Below are 22643 nucleotides of genomic sequence, written 5' to 3'. Positions count from 1 at the left end.
TGTGCTCTTTCCTGGTGCTTCTATTTTTAAATGAGGCATTGATATAACTCCTAAGTGTCTCAAATGTCAGCAGTTAACGTCTAGAACAACATCCTCCTTTTGTCTTACAAGTGTTTTGGCGTTACAGATGTTAGTTATGGCTGTAATTGCTTGTTTGAGGCCCTTGGGAGAGTTTGGATTAAGGGTGTGTCTTTATTAGAGTCAACTTGAGTGATCTGCCCAGAGTAAAGGCTGCAGGATTTCCCCACAGAGAGCGGGCTGAGGTTATGTTATTAGATCACATAAAATGCAGTTCAAAGGCACCCTTTTTGTGGGCAATTCAGGTATGTTTGTTCTGATGTTGATTTTCAAGGGGCTGGTTAGAACTTCTCCGCTTCCTCTTGCGACTTAAAAGAAACAACACCTTTTTACCTTAGAGGCAGACAAGTCGCCAGGAAATGATGGGGTTTCAAAGTAAGAGAAAAGAGATTAAAACCACATGCTGTTCTTTGGTTCCGCGTCGCATCCGCTAGTTTGAATGGCAGCCGCTCCAGTTTTTGAATGTAAGCCAGGTTCATTATGCTATGGAATTATCGCTCATTTCTCTAGGTGAGCTCTTTTAACTGCTTAATTAATTTAGATGTGGGCATATATATTCAAATTAAAACACGATTTGCTGCGGTATGGTTGAGTGTTATGGTTGTAGACTTCTGCTGAATGTGTTTTTATTCTAACTTTCAGCTCCTTAAGCAGCAATCTGGTAAAAATACCTGTATGCACAATGTAGGTTGGCAAAATGGCCGTGTCTGTTTGCATCAATCCTTCCTCTTTCTGTAAATACCAGAGAATTTGTGGCAGTTCTCAGGGTTTTGTTCTGACAGCTACTGAAGGATGGTACCGGTGTGGACACAGAGCTTCCAATGTGTGCAGGATGCTGCAGCAAAGCAAGGGCACCCCCTTCTGAACTGCTGAGCCCAGCAGTGCCAGCAGCATCCAGGGCAGGCTGGAGACCTCAGCACCTCCATCCTTCCTCGTAAAGGGTGAGGAGGTAGAGGGAGGTGAGGAGGTACTTGCTTCCTTCTGTTCCTTCCCTGCCAAAAGCAAGCAAAAAACAGGGAGGGTTTTTCTGTTGGATCTAAGGAATTCTTTTGTCTGGCTGAAATGCATCATGAGATACAGAAATACATGTGCATGTCTATAGAGCGAAAGGAAGGAAAAAAGCTGACAAACCAGGCTTGCGTGCCCCTCTAACATATTCCTTCTGTATTTGCAGGGAGAACTAATCACCTTCTATTACTATTGGAAGAAAACCCCTGAAGCAGCAAGTTCCCGAGCCCACCGTAGGCATCGAAGACAGGCTGTGTTTCGGAGAATTAAAACTCGAACTGCTTCCACTCCAGTCAACACTCCCTCCAGGCCCCCCTCCAGCGAATTCTGTAAGTGGAAGCTAAAAGCAATGCATTTATCTTTGTTTAGATGCAGGGAGCAACAGTAATGTAATGGTGCTGTACCTCCGAGTGAACGCAGCAAGGAAATGGAGTTCAGGCAGCTGCCCTCTCCTGTTCCTATACGATTATGCTGGAATGTGGTAGGCGGCTTTGATCAGCAAGTGCTGTGTACTGAATTGTCTTGGCTTTGTGTTGCACTTTCTCCAGGCCTATTACAGTAATGGGAATGAGAAAATGTAAAAAAGAAGGGAGCCCTATCCCTTTTCATCCTTCCTTGGTGACCCGTACCTTCTGCTTCATCGCGGTCTGTGCTGCAGTCAGCACTCCTGTATCGTCGCCTGGCTGAGAAGTACTTCAGCCTTGATTGAAGCAGAAGGTTCTAAACAAAGAATAATTACCCAAACCAGTGAAATGTGCTGTGCTGCAGAGGATTATGATTAGTAATGTCCGTATGGATACACCAACCTATACCCTTACGTGAAAGGGTGAGGTTACCCCATGAGTTCTAAGGCTTTCTGTGAACTAAACCCAGCACCTTCTAAAGAAAAGGCACTACCTGGAAGTCTAGAGTTGGCCCAGTCTTATTCATAGAGGGAGGCAGAGGATGTGGTGAGCAAGGCAGGACAGAGAATTGTGGAGAGGGTAGTAGTGAGGTAGTAAGAGACGGCTATTAGCTGCTCTGTGCTGAAGGTGATAGGATTTATTGCTGCTTTCTGTGCACGCAAGTGTGGATCTTGACTCTTACCAGCTTGATCCAAGACACTCAGCACTTCATGTGGCTGAAAGCTCCCATCCATATGCAGCTGACTGCAGAATGAGAATAAAAATTGAGTAAAAGAAAGCAAGTTCTAGCCTGATGTTAATTTTGCAGTCAAGGTTTAAACACCTGCAAGAATGAATGTAGAAAATGTGGTAGTGCCAGCAGCTGGTGTTGCTAAATGGACCCTGCGTTGATTAGAAGGGTAATGAGTTGATGACAAGCACTGGTGGCAAGTGCTGTAACTCCCTGTAATGTGCATGTATGACAAAGTATCCTCTCAAAACCTTTAGAAAAACACTATTGTTGCATCAAGGAATTCTTTTCTAATTAAAGATGTGAACAAAAGAAGCCACGCATCAGAATGATATCCTAGACAGGGTTTTGTGCTTATGAGAAATTTATAGATCCATTCCATTGTGAATTTATAGCAAGTGGCTAGAAAAAAGCAGTACTCTCTGTAAGGAAGGATTTTGTTGCGAGTTGTTTTAGAAGATGAGGGAGGGTACAGTTTTTGTGGTGGCTGCAGATTTTCAGTGGTTTAGGTGTACAACAGCAGGCCCCATCTGATTTTGAAGATGAAGTTTAAAAACAAAATAAAAACCAGAAAGGCAACCACAGTGTCTGTCCATGAAGTCTAATGAGCTATGAGTTAGATATAGAATATTGTTTGATTGTAAATTTGACTGGTTTTAGGTGCAAACCTCCTTTCTCTCGTAAACTGTGCTTTAAGAACACAGCTTCCCTCAGCAGCACGAACAGTATTTGAACAACTTAATTGGAAAAGTATCATATAGTGAATCAAAAGTTCTGTGGATTGTATCATTTGATGCATTCCTGGAATGCTTTTTAATCTGTAGGCTGACCAGCCCTGGCCTTGTTAGTTTGCAAAATCTGATAGGATGGTCGGCCAAGGCAGGGTGCTTATAGGAAGGCACAGACTTTATGCAAGAAGTATCATATTAATGGCTATTTCAGCCAGGTAGGCAGAAACTGAAGATCATGCTGAATCTTTTTCTCTTTCCTTCTTCTCTCCTTGTTCTTTACTTACTCAGTGGACTTGAGCTCGGCCAGTGAAGATGACTTCGACAGCGAGGACAGTGAGCAGGAGCTGAAGGGCTACGCCTGCCGCCACTGCTTCACAACCAGTACGTCCTGACTCATTGCTCTATTTCCCTCCCGTCTGCTGCCACTTATCTGATGCAGGTTCATCCAAGCCAGAGCAGTTCTTGTGCATGTACAGATGTTCAAAAATGGGGTTGAATCAGCTAAAATAGGCAGCATTCATAGCAGAGTTAATCATGATTTACCATCGCAAATTACTATTGCAGTGACAGAGGAGAGTCTTGGGAAGTAACCATTTAGACAGTAAAATCTACTGCTGTAAACAGAGTTCTTTATATAATCCATTTGTGATATAGCAAATCGACATTGAACTGTGACTGTCACATACAAAAGATAATAATATTGCACCAGTGCTCTTCTGCAGTAGCTTCTTTCCTGTAAGCATTCCAGATGTTTGGGCACATGCACAGTGTGGTGAAAGCCCCAATGTAAGGGAAGGAAATGAGAAGTTCACAGCTCGCTTCTCTTCTAGAAGCCACAGCTTTGGAGAAGAGTAGCTGCCTTTTAGTTCCCAGAGAGAGCAGCTGAGACTTGTTATTTTCAAAGATATAGTTGCTTAAGTCAACAAACAGTTTTTAAATTGAGCACTGAAGGAGATGTGTGCTGGAAGACAGACTAAGCCTGCAACAAGACAAAGTTCTCCAGGACTTAGCTGCCTATAGAAAAGCAGATACTTTTCTGGTTGTTGCGTGCCTTTCTTCTTTTCTCTTTTTTTCCTTCAAATAATGTCATTTGCTTGTGCTGAATATCTAGTAGATTTCATTTCTAAGCTGTCACTTTTCCTGCCCCAAGCCTCCAAGGACTGGCACCACGGCGGCCGAGAAAACATCTTACTGTGCACCGATTGTCGCATTCACTTCAAAAAGTACGGAGAGCTGCCGCCCATTGAGAAACCCGTAGACCCTCCACCCTTTATGTTTAAGCCTGTCAAAGAGGAAGATGATGGACTTAGTGGAAAGCATAGCATGAGGACAAGGCGGAGTCGAGGCTCGGTAGGCTTAACACCTTTGGTTCCTTCACATTTCATCTTCTGTAAAGAGGTGTTGGCTGGAGGAAGGTGGTCTGAAACAACCGTTGTTTTCTCTTTTGTGCCTGTTTGCCATGGCATGTGCTTTCATTACAGATTTTGTACTATTTTACCCTTCCAGCTGGGTCTGAGGTAAACCCTTGGGCTTATTTTAAAGGAAGAGCTTTAAAAACTTCAGTGCTATTCATGTGGTCCCACTGGAGTTAGTCTCTTGCCTGCAGACAGCTGTTGTTGGTTCCTGTGGTTATTGTGCTCTGTCAGAGCGGTTTTACTTGCTGTGAAATGCCAAGATCCTTCCTGTGTGCAAGTCACTTGTGAGAACTTGGATGGCAGCTCTGGCTAATTTAATGTTTGCTTTGAGTTTGTGGTGATGATGGCTTTTGTTCCTTGCCCTCCCCTCTCCGTTGTTCTGATCTTGCTGATATGACCATTGCTTCTCAATACCTTCTGAGGCTATGTAATCAGGTAAGGTTGGCTTCATTGGTTTTATGGTAGCCTGTCACCGAAAAAACTGCTACACTGGGAGGGAAACAGCATTAATTATTGGATAGACTTCTGGACAACAAATAGACTTCGTTTATGGAACATCAGGGTCCCCTCCACCCATCCCCTGTGTGTGGATGCACACTTACAAACCTGCGTGCACATTTTATGAAGAAAATTCATCATGCAAACAGCAGCATCCGTGGGAACATCTTTATACTGTTCTCATGTCTCCCAGACACTACTGAATAAAATAACCAGTGTTTAATATGCATGGGTATATTAAGGATTTGCCTCCTCTACTTTTAAGCCCAGATGAACTTCCAGGGAAAAACTGCAGAAAGGTTCAGTGCTCTTGGTTTTTCATCTTTCAAGTTCTTACTGGGAATGTACCATCTACGTTTTTTCTGTAAGACACGAGAAAATAAGAAGAAGGACAAGTGTTAACTTGGTTTATTCTTGTTACACAAATAGATGTCTACACTACGTAGTGGTCGTAAAAAGCAGCCAGCCAGCCCTGATGGTAGAGCCTCACCTATTAATGAAGACATCCGCTCCAGTGGCCGCAACTCTCCCAGCGCTGCCAGCACCTCCAGTAATGACAGCAAAGCAGATTCGGTGAAGAAGTCCACCAAGGTAAAATTTCCCCCTTCTTTTGCGTTAGGGCTGGACACCTGAGGCCCCTTCAACTGGCTAAATAAGACTCAGATTCTAGCAGGCCAGGGAATCTGTCAGTGACCTAGAAATTCCTACTTGGGTACATAAGCAAAAGATGTAATGGTAAGCATCTGACTGATGCTTTGTTCCTGTGCTTGTGGATGTGTAGCGATAAAAGCTGTTGAAGTATCCCCACATAACCTTACTGCTTGCATGATAAACTAATCCTTCATTTTCAGATGCAAATGCAAGCATTAGGCTGATGGAGGTAATACAGATCAGCAATGTTATATCTGAGACAAGTAGACAGTTTTGTGTGTTTTTTTAAGCAGTACTTAATCTTTATTTATAAAGGAATATGAATGTAGTAATTGAGACTACTTCTGGTACTGTTTTTCTGTATGCAATTTGCTTGATTTTCAGAGCAGGCTGACAGTTTAGTCTCTTTCAATAAGTGCCTTTCCAAGAGCGCACTGAAGAAACGCAGCTAGATGAAGAGGGAAGCTTGCATTAAGCACTGTAAATTGAAAGTAGCAAGTTAAATATTTGTTTTAAAGAGAAAAAAAAGAAGTGTGAGACAAGTTGTCACATGACAATACTGAAGACTTAGCAAATATGAAGGTAGGTTAGGTAATTGCAAGGTGTGTGAAAGCGTCCCAGGCCATTAAAGCAGGCAGGAATCTTGTAGTAGCTAATCCCAGGTAGCCCTGTGTTTGAGGGGCTAAGCCTCTTAGAGTATCAGGAGTGAAGACCCTCATTTAGTAGAAGGAGGCTTATCTGGTACTCGTCTGCTGCAGAAATTCTTGCTTCATCCTCTGTTAACTGCTGGTGTTGGTCTCCTTTAGAGTACGTTGAGCCAGCTGATCTGTTCTGACTTCTTGGTGAAACTGATTCTGCAAAGCTAAAGGTGGAAAGACAACTCTTCTGTGTAAAATATTCCTTTGCATTCAAAGCTTGAGACAATGTCCGTGTGCTGAGGAATGCTTTACACGTTACTTGTGCCTGCTAGTTTGTGTCAGAAACGTCTGCAGCCCAAACTGTCCCCTGGGTTTCTGCATGCAGAAGTGAAATTGTAGCCTTGTTTCAAATCCTGGCTTAAGTTTGACCTCCAGAGGGAGTGGTTAGAGCATAATGTAGGTGAAGGGCTTCTGGGAGCTGCTGCTGGCAGATGGGGGAACGCAGCAGCAGCAGCTCCAGAACAGATTCCCCTGCAGCCCGTAATTGGACAGAGGTACATGTGTCAGGCTGGTGTCACGTACTGACGATCCCAACTCCTGATCGGTTCTGCTCCCTAGGAGCCCTTCTCATTTATTTGTACTAAACGTGATAGCTCTGGCTTGCATTCAGTTTAGTTTTGCGCTTCCATTACTGGTAACTGCTCTGTTTTGCTTCATTTGTGGCAGAAAATCAAGGAAGAGGTATCTTCTCCCCTCAAGAACTCCAAGAGGCAGCGGGAGAAGGCAGCGTCTGACACAGAGGAGCCGGACAGGTCCAGTGCCAAAAAATCCAAAACTCAAGTGAGTCCCACAGAAGAGTATTCCCATTCTGGGGAATAGTTTCAGAGTGGGAGGGAGTGCAAAGCCACCAACAAACCAAAAACACAAAATCAATTTAAGCCACAGCAAATTGTTACTTAATCTGTGGCTAGAAAGCAACCCATATTGTAACGTGTTCCTTCTGCTGGAAAACTGTGGAACAACACAGGGTGAGTTCAGGAGTCTTTGTTTTAGGATCAGCCATATAGGTACGTAGGTGGTTTATTTCTAAACACATACCCTCAGTTTGTTGTGTTTTTTTTTTGTTTTTTTTTTTTTTTAATTGGCATTTGTCTTTGCCTCTTCTGTAACAAGTTAGAAAAAGAACACTGGAGTTATCTTAATTTACTGGTATCAGTGCTCAGTTGAATTACTTTTAGGTTGCCTTTTCAGTGCTTATCTGACAAGGTTCACTCCATGGATAGGAGTGTGTCCACTCCAGTCTGTCCATCTTTCTCCTGTACCGGGGAGCTCAGAGCTGACAGCGTACTGCAGTGGCATTGCCTCTGCTGCTTTAAGTCCTGTGAGATTCAGAGGGTGGTACTTGCCCTTCAGCATCCCTCACAGGCTGGTGGTGCTCTGTGTGCAGCTTTCTCACACACACTGCTTGCTCTTCCCTCTCTCCTGCAGGAGATCAGCCGGCCGAACTCTCCCTCGGAGGGCGAGGGCGAAGGCGAGAGCTCTGACAGCCGCAGCGTCAATGACGAGGGCAGCAGCGATCCCAAGGACATCGACCAGGACAACCGGAGCACGTCACCCAGCATCCCCAGCCCTCAAGACAATGAGAGCGACTCGGATTCCTCCGCTCAGCAGCAAGTGCTGCAGGCACAGCCTCAAGTGCTCCAGGCTCAGAGCAGCTCCGGCCAGGCTCCTCCTCCCACGCCACCGATATCGGCCCAGCTACCAGCAGCGCTGCCAGCAGCCTCGAGCGCTGCTGCGGCTCCGCCGCAGGTCTCGCCGTCGGCATCCCAGCCCCCCAGCCAGCCCCAGGCCCCCGCGCCACCACCTCCTCATTCTCACATCCAGCAAGCCCCCGCTTTGCACCCGCAGAGACTGCCGTCGCCTCACCCGCCCCTGCAGCCTTTGAGCGTGGCTCAGAGCCAGCCTCCCCCTGCCTCCTCGCAGCCCCACTCGCAGCCTCCGCTCCACGGCCAGGCGCAGCCCGCCCCTCACAGCCTGCAGGCCCAGCCCCTCCTGCCTCATCCCGTGCCTCCCCAGCCGTTTTCGCTCCCCACTCAGTCGTCGCAGTCTCAGGTTCCCCTCCAGACCCAAGCGCCGTCCCATTCACACTCGGCTCTCCAGGTGCAGGTGGCTCAGCCTGCGCTGCCGGCCGCGACCCCGCTGCAGCAGGCGCAGCCTCCGCGGGAGCAGCCGCTGCCCCCCGCGCCCATGGCCATGCCTCACATCAAACCTCCCCCTACCACCCCGATCCCTCAGCTTCCCACCCCTCCGTCTCACAAGCACCCCCCTCATCTCTCCGGCCCTTCTCCGTTCTCCATGAACTCCAACTTGCCGCCGCCGCCTGCTCTCAAGCCCCTCAGCTCCCTCTCAACCCATCACCCTCCATCCGCGCACCCTCCGCCGTTGCAGCTGATGCCTCAGAGCCAGCCGCTGCAGTCGTCGCAAGCCCAGCCTCCCGTCCTGACACAGAGCCAGAGCCTCCCCCCAGCTGCCAGCCACCCCCCCTCCGGACTCCACCAGGTACCTTCCCAGCCGCCCTTTTCTCAGCACCCGTTTGTCCCCGGGGGCCCGCCTTCCATCACGCCTCCTTCTTGCCCCTCCACCTCCACGCCGCCCGCTGTGCCCGGCATCCCGCTGCAGACCTCCATCTCCACGTCAGCAGCTTCTAGTGGAAACGTGCCAGTGGTGACATCCTGCACGCTGCCACCCATTCAGATCAAGGAAGAAGTCCCAGATGAGGCTGAGGAACCGGAGAGCCCTCCTCCTCCACCCCGAAGTCCATCACCAGAGCCTACCGTGGTGGATACACCGAGCCACGCCAGTCAGTCGGCCAGGTATGGAGGTTGTCAGCAACCTTCTTAATTCCTTCCTTAATGCGCCGTCTTTCCTTGTACATACGCTTTTTGGGTACATCCATGTCTCTCTTGCTTGGTGTTCCAGTGAAGTTCAGGTATCTCTAACCTTGACCTGGAAGCAGGACCCACATTTAATTGCCTTCCTTTTGGGCAAGAAAAGAGTTTGTTAAAGGCTTCCTTCTACTGTACAGGCTCTGCCATTAAGCAGTGCCTGTGTTCCCTGCCACCCTTCCCAAAGATAGCTAAGATCAGAGGATTCAGATACGCCAACCTTCCTGCCTCCTATGTGTAGTTTTTGGCATAACACTTCCTGCGTTGCGTGAGAGGAGATTTTTCATGGTTAAATTCTCCTTTGTCTACTAGTTGTTGTCCTTTGGTTTGCTGATATATTGGAAATCAACCAAAATCTTGTCTGTTTACGCTGTGGGAGAAACATTTTAAATGCATGTGAGAAATAAGCTTCTGTCAGAGTTGAGGCTCTTAAACCTGAGATTCTTGTACCCTTGAGAGAGTTAAACCCTTCCCGTTTTGTTTCTCTCAGGTTCTATAAGCACCTGGACCGTGGCTACAACTCATGCTCAAGAACAGATTTGTACTTCATGCCTCTGGCAGGATCCAAACTGGCCAAGAAGCGAGAAGAGGCCATTGAAAAGGCCAAAAGGGAAGCAGAGCAGAAAGCAAGAGAAGAACGGGAAAGAGAGAAAGAAAAGGAGAAGGAAAGAGAAAGAGAACGGGAGCGGGAAAGAGAAGCAGAAAGGGCTGCGGTAAGTTTAGTTGTGGTTAAAAGCTGTTGGAGAGGGTTGGCGTGATAGGATCTGATCTGGATGGTCACTTTCTCCTCTTTAAAGGGAATGGTGAGTTTCTACTCCCCATCCATTCTTGGCATGTGGGAAGCCAGTGCAGCTGGGCATGGCTGGGCCAAGCGTATACATCACCTGCAGTGCGAGTTGGGGTACGAGAAGCAAGCCCTCTGCATGTGCAGATGTAATGAATTCTTTTGTGCAACTTCTGCTACCTTTGCAGTGCAGGCATGAGATTGCTGTCTGCTGAAAAGGGATCTGAAAGCTTTTTTAAATTTGAAGTAAACTTGATTAAAGGCACATTGCTTCTTTATCCTGGGAAGACACAAACTCCAGTCTCAGTATAAAAAGCCAGTGCAGCTAATCCTTTTTTATTTTTTTGTGGCCTGTTGGAAAGGAATGATTACATCTGGGCCCACAGAATTGGGAGGTTGGTAATGCATTACTGATGCTGGAAAACAAGGTGCTGCAATCTGCCCAAGTGCTTTTCAGAGATTTGAATCATAGCTGCGTGTCTCTATAGAATGATAAAAGTGAGGGTGTAGCATCTGTCCATTAAGGGATATGTCATGGATGGGAACCTGGCTTTATTTAGGGGATACAAATCCTTGGAAAACTGCATGGGTAAACTGTGCTTATTGCCCTCCGCAGAAGCGCTGTGCTGCCCTTGTACAGGTGGGGAGAGCAGGATGCAGAGGAATTCCCGTAGAAGGAGTGGAATTTGTTGTGCTGCACATCGTGGAGATGAGTTTCCTTGGGTTTAGTAAGTTTTGGGATACAAGCGGGTTTGGAGAGCAGAGGAAGAACGTGCTGCAAACAGGACCAGGTGTCTGCAGTGGCACGTAGCAGGCAGCCTTTGCCCAGAGCTGTGACGTGCACCACTGAGCTGCTTCTCTGCTAACTGTAAGGCAGTTAGTGAGCTTTGAGGCTGCCACTCCAAAGTAGCTATCTTATGGCCTTACAAGCTAGACAGAACCCATTTCCTCTCCGAAGCACAGTGGAGTGAGCACACGTAACAGGAGTCAGAAGGCTCAGCAGGCTGAACTTAGCCCCTCCTGGAGCCTGAAGCACAACAAGGGAAGTGCATGCTTGTGTTCTTAAGCCCGGTGTGTTGAACTAAAAATCCCTTTTTTTAAAAATCAGCAGAAGGTGTCCAGCTCCTCCCATGAAGGCCGTCTTGGGGAGTCTCAGCTCAGTGGGCCAGCACACATGAGACCTTCATTTGAACCTCCACCAACAACCATCGCTGCCGTGCCACCCTACATCGGTCCAGATACACCTGCTTTACGAACACTGAGCGAGTACGCCCGTCCTCACGTCATGTCACCAACAAACCGTAATCATCCCTTCTTTGTCCCCCTGAACCCCACCGATCCGCTTTTGGCCTACCACATGCCTGGCCTCTACAACGTGGACCCCACCATCCGGGAACGAGAGCTGCGAGAGCGGGAGATCCGGGAGCGAGAAATCCGGGAAAGGGAGTTGAGAGAGAGGATGAAACCTGGCTTTGAGGTGAAGCCCCCAGAGCTCGACGCACTGCACCCAGCAACTAACCCCATGGAGCATTTTGCCAGGCACGGTGCACTGACTATTCCCCCAACGGCAGGACCTCACCCGTTTGCTTCCTTCCACCCGGGTTTGAACCCGCTGGAAAGAGAGAGACTTGCACTGGCAGGCCCGCAGTTACGGCCTGAAATGAGCTACCCTGACAGACTGGCAGCAGAGAGAATACACGCCGAGCGGATGGCATCGCTGACAAATGACCCATTGGCACGGCTCCAGATGTTCAACGTCACGCCTCACCATCACCAACACTCACACATACATTCGCATTTACACCTACATCAGCAGGATCCTTTGCATCAAGGTGAGCCCCGGCACATGGGGAACCTCTCATGAGCAGTAGAACTGGAATTCCGTGTAACAAAATCTCTTTTTATTTTGTTTTTCGATATGACTTGACTTTTGAACAGTGTGAGGTTGTGATACCTGAAATGCAAAAAATGCAAACCATTGTTTTTTGGAAGGGTGCAGGGCAGTAGTTAGGAGCTTTTAAAAACACTGTGAGAAGAGACTTCCATCTCTAGCCATTTGACATGCCAACCACGTAGCTTGAGTTGATCTGAAATTGCCTGTCACAATTTTCAGGAGAACCATCTAAATTTATGGGTTGGCATCTTTTAGTTACAGTGCATACTTAAATGCAGAGAAGTCTTTCCCAAGGTATTTAATGGTGTCAAAAATGAATTGGTGCCTTGCTCATTTCTGAAGTAAGCTATGTGGTTATTCCTCTGAGCATGCCAGGAGTCTGGCACTAAGCAGAATTTTTCTGGTTTTCTGGTAGTAGACTGGAGAGAACATAGCAAGCAAGGCATCAGGTGCAGTAGCAGCCAAGTAAGGAAGTGAAGGAAGTCCAAGTACTCGGAGCCCAGCTCCTGGTGCAGCTGGGTACAAGCGTACTGCTTGTGCAATAAATATAGCACGCTTTGCCTTGGAGCATATGCATTGAACATGGCTGGGATGTCTGCTTTTTGGAGCAGGGAAGGAATTGGAGTGCTGGTGCAGAAGCTGAGTTGTACAGTAAGGCAATCAGCAGTGTCTTGTGAGATGAAGTGGTGGGAGGGTTACAGGTGGGAGATGATAGCCGTGAGGATCAGCCTTCTGGAAGCCATCAGCTGTGGACTGTGCAAATTATGGACTGGCACAGTTTCAGGCAGGTTTCTATACCCCCTTGATAGCAGAAATTTGTAATAGATCATGTCTCTGGAAGGATCCTGTTGTTGGATAAGTCATTTAACACCCCTCTGCAGGTAGCTCTAGATATTGCCCAGTTATTTGTTCTGAAACAATTCAGTGGTAGGTAGAGAGAAGAACAAGGGGCTGAGAGGTAAAGACTGAAGAGCAGATTGTTTTTTCAGTGACATAGCCTAAGGTGTTAGCCAAAAACCACTCTGAGCATATGGGGAAAATACAGTTACAGTAAGCAATCTAAAAAAAAGTTGTACAGGGGAGAGATCTTGCAAGACCAAATAAAGTAAGAGCAGACTTTTTTAAGTCTTCGGTGTTAAACAGATTTCACTGCAACATCTCGATTTGCCTCTGTTAGTCTGAGCAGGTCAGATCACAGCCACTGCTGCAGTGTGTATGGGGACAGCAGCAGCAGTGTCTGAAAGTGAGAGCTTAGGTGGTTTTTCTATTTGATTTCTTTTTTTTTCCCTGTCACTTGGTGGATTTCTTTTTGTTGTTGAAATTGAAAGCCCTGTGTTGTTGCTGTGACAATTAAGACTGTTTGGCAAGCAGATGTCACTTCAAACACTTCAGGATAGAAAAGTGGGTTTCGAATTGGATGGAGCTAAGCTCCTGGTAATTACACGCCAATTAGGCCAAATGCTGATCCTGCTCAAGTGGTAACAGGGCTTTTGATCTCCCAACAGTGAGTGTTGGTTCCCCAAGCAGTTGATTGCTTTCTTTCTTTGCTTCTTCTAAAGGTTCAGCAGGACCTGTTCACCCGCTGGTGGATCCTTTAGCAGCTGGACCCCATTTGGCACGCTTTCCCTACCCACCTGGGACCATCCCCAACCCATTGCTAGGACAGCCACCTCATGAGCATGAAATGCTCCGACATCCAGTCTTTGGTGAGAGCATTTTATGGTCCTTCTCGGAGGCTGCCCTTTGATCTGAACTGTCATCTTTTTCTCTGGGTCTTAGCATTTCCTAGGAGGGGGAGTTGGTGGAGTTGAGCTGTAACCTTGGATACAGCTGAAACTGGGTTTTGTTTTGGTGTGTTGGTTTGGGGGCAGAGGGTGGACAGCTCTGCAGACCTCATAGCAAAAAAAAACCAACAAAACAAACAGTGTTGGAAAGCATGCAGCTCTCTCTGTTTCAGGTACCCCTTACCCACGGGATCTGCCTGGTGCCATTCCACCTCCGATGTCAGCAGCCCACCAACTGCAGGCCATGCACGCCCAGTCAGCAGAGCTGCAAAGACTGGCAATGGAGCAGCAGTGGTTGCACGGGCATCCTCACATGCACGGTGGTCATCTACCAAGTCAGGAAGATTATTACAGGTGAGAGGTGCCACAAAGGCTTTTGGAGACTAAGAGGTGCTACGGCTTCTTTCACATTTCTCCACATTCCTTCTTTTTCTTTGTTTCCTGAATTACTTCCTCTCTTACTGGGTGCTGAGGTATTGTCCTGATGCACGCGGGGAGGATTGTGAAGCTGCAGTAAAACCTAATTTGGCACAGATGACAGAGCAGATTGAAAGCTAGGCCCAAATTATCGGCACAATACTTGAGCAGTTGAGTCATTTATTGCAGGATTACCTCCGACTGGTTTTAGTATGATTGCTGCCTCTACATTGCTGTTTCTTCTAGAGAGCAGTGCAGGAGGAAGGTGGGTAAAAGTTTTATGAGTGGGAAGCGGTGAGGAATTCCATAAATCTGTTAAATTTTAAGAAATGATGAAAGGCAAAAGGAGGTTGAAATCTGTGAATAAAATCCTGGATTAAGAGCTGAGAATGCCGAGGTGAATCACAGGAGTACTTTCTGCCTAGAACGCTGTATAGTATCGATAGCAGAGTGGTTCTCTTGGCCTGCCTTATCAGACACCACCTTATTTCCTGGTGGGCAATGGCCACTGAATGATATGTCAGCTAAGAAGAAAAAGCCTTCAGCACCTAGCAAAGGTCATTCCACATGTCTGCGGGCTGTAAGGATATATAGGAAACAGCATATTAAATACCTGCCCTGCACTGCCTCGCTCCAATGTTTCCGTCCTTGCTTCTGCTCTCCAAAATTACCTGCTGGCCTTGCGCCGTGGGGGCAGCCAGCCTGCCTGAAGCTGACTGACATTTCACTTGCAGCTGCAGATAAAGCCAAAGCTTGATGAGCTGGCACTAGTGATCTGGCTCACATGTAAGGAGCGCTTCGGTAGCGAAAGGTCATCGCTTCCTCCCACAGCAGACAGTGTTATCGCTGCTGTTACAGCGGTTCTCATTTTGTGCTGAAAGCTCAGAAGTCCTCTTGCAACCTCTGTTCCCTTCAGGGCAGCCAGGTGAGGTTAGCAGGAAGACAAGCTGTCACCGAAGTGTCATGACACCTCCTTCGTTTGTTAAAATGAGTTTTCTTTCTTTTTCAGTCGACTGAAGAAAGAAGGCGACAAACAGTTGTAATAAATTATTTATTTGTAATGCTGGCTATGGAAACCCCAGTCCTTGGGAAGGAGTGGAACATTTTTACATACAATAAGAGCTACAAAAGGAAAAGAATATCTTATAAAGATTTCTTTATATATTTAAAGCAGAAACAACCACCCAACAAGTAGAGACTTATCAGCATAGCATTCATTTGTAGAGAAGATTTCTCAAGACTGGTGTGGGTCTCCCTGCATGACAACGTATTCAGAAGCCTATTGAAAATACAGGACTGTGTGGAATATTCAGAGAACTTCCTGCAATCTTGTTTTTTTTCTTACTAGTTTGTTTTGAGTAGGTGCTAGAATCAGGTTCACAACACAAGTCACTGTGCGTGAAGAGACACTCAATGCATCTATAGCTATTTTAAAAAAAAACAAGGATTGCAAGTAGGTGACATAACAAGCTCTGAATCCAAGTGCTATAATAATAAAAATCTACTTTTATTTTAATACATTGTAGGAAATCTTCATAATTTTAAAGAGAGCTCAGTTCTGCAGCATGGCTTTTTAAGTCTGTAAATAACTTTTTTGGGTAGAGGGGAGAAACAAAACAAAACAAAACTCCAGAAACGTTTATCTTGATTTTCAGTAACATCACAAGTTGTGAATTCCTACCTGGTATTGACAGAATACAGAGTTGATTTTTTAATAAAAAAATATATATAGTTATCCCTTTAATTAAAGGGAGCGATGGGTATCAATAATTTCAAATGGGTAAAAGCTTGAAATTTGGTTTGCTATCAACAATAAGCATTAAAGGGAGTTGCAGGGATAATGTTGCAAATGACTGTTTCTGTTCTTGGTTTTTGTTTTTTGTTTTTGTTAGTGTTACATCTCTCTGTTCTGCAGGTGATTTCTGTTGAGTTGGGTTTCTCAGCAGTACAGGTGTCCCTTGGAACCAGCTTACCCTTTTGATGCCTACTTCAAGGGTTAATTTTCAGTGTGGCCATAATAAACCTCTTTCCTATTACCTTTTTGACACGTAGTCTAACTACATTGGTTTTAGATTATCCCTTCTAGGATAAGCAAATGTTCAAAGAAATAATCTGTTCTAAAATCTTTTTTAAAATGCTCCTTGGCACAAACTAGTACAGCCAGAATTTTGTATGCATGTGCATATTTTTGGAGGATTTGCTCTTTCTGGCCTCTCGTGTTTGATACACTCTTAAGAAAAGAGGACTAGGCAACTCAGCGTTCTTAAAGTTGTTTTGCAGAGACCAGTCTGCATTTCTCTGACTGTTGAAATTTTGTTTTTTTGTAAGCAAAAACTTTTTAACTGCCGCCAGTTTTCTGTATCTCAGGAACTTATTAATGAACATTAATCAAAAACATGGACAGTAACATTTACTGACTCCCAAGCCTACGGGTCCATGCAGAATAACTCTTGTTGGCTAGTTCCCATGTGGATGGTGAAAGGAGAGGAGCACACAGAAGGCCAGTGAGCATTATTCTGGAGACGGCTCTGCTTACTGTCTAGGCAGAAAGGTTTTGTTTGGTTTTGTTTGCTTGGTTTTTACTGTTTTGCCACTTTTTTTTTTTTTTTTTTCTCCAGAGCAGAGGGTGATGCAACCAATGGACATCTGAATCTGTTGGCCATGTTTTCTGCTGGTGCATAATTTCCCCCATTCCCTCTCTCAACTCATGAGCACTCTATCTCTGCCGTCGTAGACTGTTAAATGTGATGGTTGTGTCATAGGACTGTACTGAGCCATGTTTGATAAAATTGTAGTTAATCATATGCTCTAATGGAAGGAAGGCATGGCACGCACAGTGCTTTGTCCACCGCATGGGTCTCGATCCAGAGCTGGTGTTAGTGCCCAAAGGTTATTGTTGGGCATTATAGTAACATCAATTTACAAATTAAAACCTTGCATCAGGGTATTCTAAGCCCATTTAAATTGAGAGTATACGAGAGAGGGAGAGGAGGATTTTATCCGTTGATGCTGACCTTTGTTTTCTCCATTCCAGATTTCTCAGTGCTCAGGAACTGCAGTAGCATTTAATCAGTTCCACCTGCTATGTGTGAACTCTCTGAAGGCGTTAGCAGGAACAGCTAGCATTTCTGACATTTGGAAGCCACGAGGTCAGTCTAGAGCCAAGGATGGTGAGGTTTTCTTCAGCCAATGCCTTTAGTCGGTGTCTGCAGTGATCAGGTGAATTAGAAACTAGTTTTCTTCTGAATAACGTTTTTAACTTTTGCTAAGGGGAGCAGCCGGTAAGATGGGTCTGCTCAGCAGAAAGCACACCTTGGTTGATTTTAAAGGTCCAATTAGGCATATTTCAGATAATTCTCCCCTCCCTGTTTTTACTGTGTGGAATTTGGGAGGTTGGAGGCATTCAGCCGTTTCTTCTGAATCTTTTCTTCTGCTGTTATTTTTAGCTATCGTTATTCTTAAGAAAAATTTGCAAATTCCCTCTACTCCTCCCTCTTCTCTCTGTATCATTTTCAAAGCAATGAAGTATTGCTTTGCAATCTGAGTTCAAAAGCTATTCATCAATCTCACTTATTTGTTTCCAGATAAATATTACAATATTTTGGGGAATTTTTTTTGCATCATTCAGCCAATAAGCACTGAAATTCTTCCATTTTAGACTTACGATTAACTACAACTTTACTTGCAGTGGCTTTTGAAGCCATCTCGCTGTTCGATGCCCTGTTAAAAACAACCCAGACCTTTTGATTTTCTTTAAGAGATCTCTCTTGTTTTTCCTTGGTTTTAAAAGTTTATTTTTTAATTTTGCTTTAGTGTTTTTGAAACGTCTCTCTTGTTCTATGTCGTCATGGTTGAGCTTGTTTCACTGCACCGTTAAAGCAGAGTGTACATTCTGACTGCTACATTTATATATATCTTGAAGCTTAATGTATATATGAGTAGTTTGCCATGGGATAACACAGTGTAAACAGAGTAGAAACCCAGAAATCGTGACTTCTGTGTTCTCTCCATTTGAGTATTTTGTAATTTTTTTGAAATATTTGTGGACATAAATAAAACCAAGCTACACTACAGCAGCCAGGTTTTGCCTGCAAGCGAAATGTGTCTGTTGATTGTTGTTAGTGGGAAGAAGAGTATTTTCATCTGGGCAATATGGGATGCTGGCACGGCCATCTTCTCGGTTTCAAAGCTTGTCTCGTCTCTTTCTTGGCTTTACTTTTCCTTCTGTGAGGTTATTTCATTTTTAATATACAGTACACAGAACACCAACATCATGTCCAGCTTTGGAGTATATTTTGCCTACCCGAGGCTCATTTATGCTCTGGGGCCATACTGTGCAACTTCAGCGTTTTTTTCCCTTAAGTTGAGAAGTCAAATTGAAAAGAATGAATGTGTAAGGATGTTTTGGTTGTCATGACTTCAGGGGGTTTCTGTGTACAGTGGTAATACGTTGCAGCCACTGATCTGTTTGAGCACAAACAAGTAGTTAAAATGAAGTGTGTGGAGAAGCTCTCGCTGCATCAACCAGTGAAGGGTAGAAGAACAGGATATTCAATTCTACTCTATTGAAACAGCTTAGATGCTGTCATTTTCCTTTAATTTTGCTTATGAACCAAAGGTGTTGGAAAATGAGCCCTTTTGACTCACGAGGGTTAACCTTCAAATTAAATTAATAGTATACTATAGATGATCCAGTAGCTGAAATTTTTCCTGCCTCTTATTTTCTAAGAGACATTACTTTGTGCCAGTGAAATCTTCTTGAACGTGACTGATACGGGGCTCGTGAGAGATGCATTCCAAAGCAATGATAGTTGCGGGGAGGAGGGTGCACAATAACTCATTGTCTATTCATTGCTTGCTGAAAAGCTAAAATTTGCTTTCAAATTGCATACACTTCTGTGTTTGTGTACGTTTGTAATGGCTCCCTGCCCTCTGTCTATCAAGGATTATAATGTGTTTGTAAGAGCTAGCTGTTTGGGTGTTCCGTATTTGCAGTTCGTGATAATCGGTGTCTCCAAAGCTTAGGAAAACGTCGTGCTGCTGCAGAGAGAGGTGGTGAGTATCTTTGCAGAATAAATGTTTGGTTAAAAAAGGAGACAGTAAGGCTGCGTTCTGGATCTGTTCCTCCTTTGTGTTTGCTAAATGATTTTTCAGAAATAGTGAGGTGTCCTGACTCCAGTTCAAGCTAATGAGTGCTCTCAGTGTGGTAAGAAAAGAGTGCCCTGTTGTTTGAGCGCTCTTGAAGCAGACGGAGCAGTTGCAGACAAATTGCAAAGGAGTTTGGAGCTGCATATTTCAAGAGTCTGCTCTATTTATACCCTGTGGCATTTTGTAAGGGGAAGGTCAATTCTGTCTACTGGAAATAGCTTCTGAAAGTGCTTTCTCTAAGCCCGGCTTGAACATGTGCCATGGTATTTATTTCGACATATTTTATTTATTTCTTTTTTTAATTTCTTGTACTTAACATAGAACTCGAATGGGCTGAGGCTGCCCTCCATCGCTACAGGTTGTTGAGTTTCCAGCCTTGAAATGTTGAACCCTACAGGGACAAGGCCAAAGAGGATTTTTATTACTGCATAAATTGAACGATAAAGTTCCTATTGCAGTGTTGGTCTTGTGTTAATGATGCCTTGGCATTACAAGGCTAGAGAGCCGTCCATCACATGGCTGTGTTACAGGTACATTACCAGACTTCATTCTAAAGTCATGTCAGCTGTAAAAAGTAACATGGGCAGCGAGGTTTCAGTCCTGTCTAGGCCGTGGGTAGCTTTTTACAACATATATTCGTTTAGGCCCGAGGAGAAAAGGTGAAACCTGGTGTTTTGTTTGGGAATTTGATTGTTCTGTTCTTTGAACATGGGAAAAAAGGTAGCTTGTCGTGTTGCCTGGCGTGAGATTTCTCTTCTTTGTAGGAGTTTCTATGCATTGGGTTTGGTCCCTGAAGATGTTAAAGTGAATTTGTTTTAGGCAGTAGTAGCAGGAGGCGGAAAGGAGAGCAAGGGGAGGGAAAGCAGAGCAGCTTTTCACATGTATACGCACTATTAAATATTTGGTTTGCTGTAATCACTCTAGTAAACAGCAGCAAAATCTGCACTCTAGGCAAGTGATTAAGTTCTTAGTTTTCCTTTGCTTTTGATGACAGTGGAAATGAATGCATTGAATGTTTGGAACAGTTTGTTTACAGCCATCAAAATGGCTGGGAGCCTGAGGAGGGCACACTCGCCTGTCCTGTGGCACGTCCCGCCCTTGGTGGAGCAGCGAGCTTATTTGCCTGTCTCCTCTCAAAGCCTGAGACTAAGCCTGGTTTATGCCCAAATATTAAACTGAATTTGTTATTCCCAGCCTGGCACCTAGCAGGATTTTTGCCTGGGCCCTAAAGCTCTTTGTGCTTAGAGGTCTGAACTGGGGCACAGTACAGGCAGCAAGAAACCGGTCCTAAAGCTCCTTGTATTTAGAGATCTGACCTGAGGTGCAGCATGGGAGGTGTAAAAGTGTTACTTTGGGAGCTTTATCTACGCCAGGTGGGACACTTTGGGGCTGGGGAGGGGATTTTTCCTCACAGGGTGGTGCCCTGCTCGCAGCTGGGGCTGTGAGGACCTGACAAGCCACACCTGGGCCCAGGCCTGGAAGGTTCCAGAAGGCGCTGCGAGCCCTCAGCGTGGTGGCACGCAGGTAGGAGCTGTGCCCTGCTGTGAAGGGGAGAAGGATGACAAAAAGGTGGTGGAGGAGCCTCAGAGAGGCTCAGCCTCTTTCCTCAGGACAGCTCTGGCTGGCTGCCTGTGGAGGGAAGCGAGAGCCTGAGGGAAATGTTGCCCTGTGACCTCCTGGTGGTGTCCCTAGGCCACAAAGGAGCCGGGTGTCCCTCAGGCTGGGGCTGGGTCCCCCCAGACCCCGAGTAGAGTCCCCTTTTTCCTGAGGCAGGAAAAAGTGTCCCCTTGGCTTGTTCTATGGGTTCAGTCCAGGCCATATTGCTGTGACAGGCCCCAGGTGTCCCAGTCACCTCCATCGCCATCATGGACGTTTCTCCCGCCTTGCTCTCCACACATCTGAGGTAAGTTTGAGAACATTTTGCTGGTGTTTGTGTTTTTTTGTTTTTTTTTTTTTTTTTTAATGTTGGGTATTTTCTTACTTCAGAAAGACTCTGGGTGTCTCATGCTGGGGGGAAGAGCCTTTGGTGTGTCCTGCACGTGCAGGTCCTTTTTTACAAACGACTGTTCTGTTGTTTCGTCCTTTAATGCAAGATAATTATCTGTGATTTTTCTTAATGGCGTTGACTTCGCAAAACCAAACTGGAGCAATAGATAAAACCAAATGTAATGCAAACGGTACATCCCAAGTGGACGGCTTACCTGGGCTATTTTTTGTTCTTTACAAATGCTCATCTCTGTAGAAGTAGTAACTTTCCCCTACAAAATCAGCTATTTTTATATAGGTAAAAAATGTCCTTCCTACCTGCCCTGTTCCTAATCACCATCCTCTTTCCACAACTTCTCTGCATAAACTCTTAGCGTACCTGAGAGGTACAGTTGTAAAAAGTGAAAGACCCAAAAAAGATTTATTTTTGAATGCATCTTGTTTCCGTTCTGTCACTCCGAATGACTTTGTTGGATCTTTCCAGCTTCTGAAGTCCCGTATTGCAGGTTTATCTCATTATTTGCTAGCTCTTTAAATATTTGTCCCATGTTTTTACCTGTGGCAATGTCACCAGGAGGAAGCAGGCTCTGCAAAGAGCTCACTTAGCTTGTAAACACTCTCGCCCCTTGCTATAGCTCCAAGGCTGAGCTCCTGCACCAGGGAACGTGTGCATGGGAGAGAAATTACGGAGTAAATTGATGCACTGGCCTTGGAAAATGGCTGTGCGCGATGTCAGTGGAGCTGCATTTCACTTTGCCTGGGGACTTGGTTTTCCTGGAACAGGCTATTAATCGCATCTGCTAGATGGATTTTTTTTCTGGTGTTGCAGCTTGTTTGAATGAACCCTAATTACAAAGTCCAGGCAATTACAAGTAAAGGAAGCTAGTGTTCACGGCCTAGTAACTTGGTTGAATGTATGCCTTCAAAACACGCAGCCACAGCTACATCAGGGGTTCTCCTCCCTCCGCGTTAGATTGTTTTATTGTCATTTTACCGTCATTGTTTTATCCTCATTTTGGCTTCTCTCCAGTTGTCTTCACTGCTTAATGCTTTTTCTGCAATAGCAAATAAAATGGATATCAATAACAATATTTTTATGAAACGCAAGAGGATGCTCAGTAGCAAAGGAGTGAAGGAACACGCTACTTGGCTTCTCACAGAAGCTCCAGTGAGCTTCAGCACTTTGTAATAGTGAGGATTTTGTTTGTCACTGCTGCAATTTATTGTAAGTGGGGGGAGAGGATAAGCAGAGGGAATGTTAACAGGCAGAGTGTCCATTTTGAAATACGGGAGTTCTCCAGTTGCTCTTATTTTAACCTGTGAAAGGGTCCCCTCAGCCTTAAATCTTGTAGTGCACAAAATGGCACCGTCTCCAGTGAAGTCTTTTCGTGTTGCTCATGTTCCTCTAGCCATTCTTTGAGGGAGTGGAAACATAGGGTGAAGTGAGGATCACAGCTTGGATTTATTGGCACTGTGTGTAGATATGTGGCCACCAAAGATGTGTACTGGGGGACAGGGAAATCTCCCTTCTA

At 45.4% G+C, this 22643-nt stretch overlaps 1 protein-coding gene across 6 annotated transcripts in view; it reads left to right on the top strand.

Moving 5' to 3' along the window:
- The window catches only part of RERE (arginine-glutamic acid dipeptide repeats), a 223897-nt gene extending 205826 nt beyond the window's left edge, over positions 1-18071 (top strand). For 4 of the 6 annotated variants that reach the window (XM_084495027.1, XM_084495026.1, XM_084495030.1 and 1 more), the window contains 11 exons: positions 1253-1415; positions 3240-3332; positions 4102-4301; positions 5294-5455; positions 6880-6993; positions 7642-9026; positions 9589-9811; positions 10991-11714; positions 13336-13482; positions 13734-13914; positions 14987-18071. In XM_084495027.1, coding sequence (XP_084351153.1) covers positions 1253-1415; positions 3240-3332; positions 4102-4301; positions 5294-5455; positions 6880-6993; positions 7642-9026; positions 9589-9811; positions 10991-11714; positions 13336-13482; positions 13734-13914; positions 14987-15020 — 3426 coding nt within the window. In that variant the 3' untranslated portion in view covers positions 15021-18071. The remainder of the gene's footprint in view (positions 1-1252; positions 1416-3239; positions 3333-4101; positions 4302-5293; positions 5456-6879; positions 6994-7641; positions 9027-9588; positions 9812-10990; positions 11715-13335; positions 13483-13733; positions 13915-14986) is intronic. The other 2 variants (XM_084495029.1, XM_084495028.1) reach the window with 2 other exon arrangements.
- Positions 18072-22643: the final 4572 nt, after the last annotated feature.

The sequence above is a fragment of the Aythya ferina genome (assembly GCF_964211825.1).
Source record: "Aythya ferina genome assembly, chromosome: 21".
In the NCBI taxonomy this organism is placed as follows: domain Eukaryota; kingdom Metazoa; phylum Chordata; class Aves; order Anseriformes; family Anatidae; genus Aythya; species Aythya ferina.
Note: the sequence above shows the minus strand (reverse complement) of the source record. Positions and strands in the feature narration are given on the sequence as shown.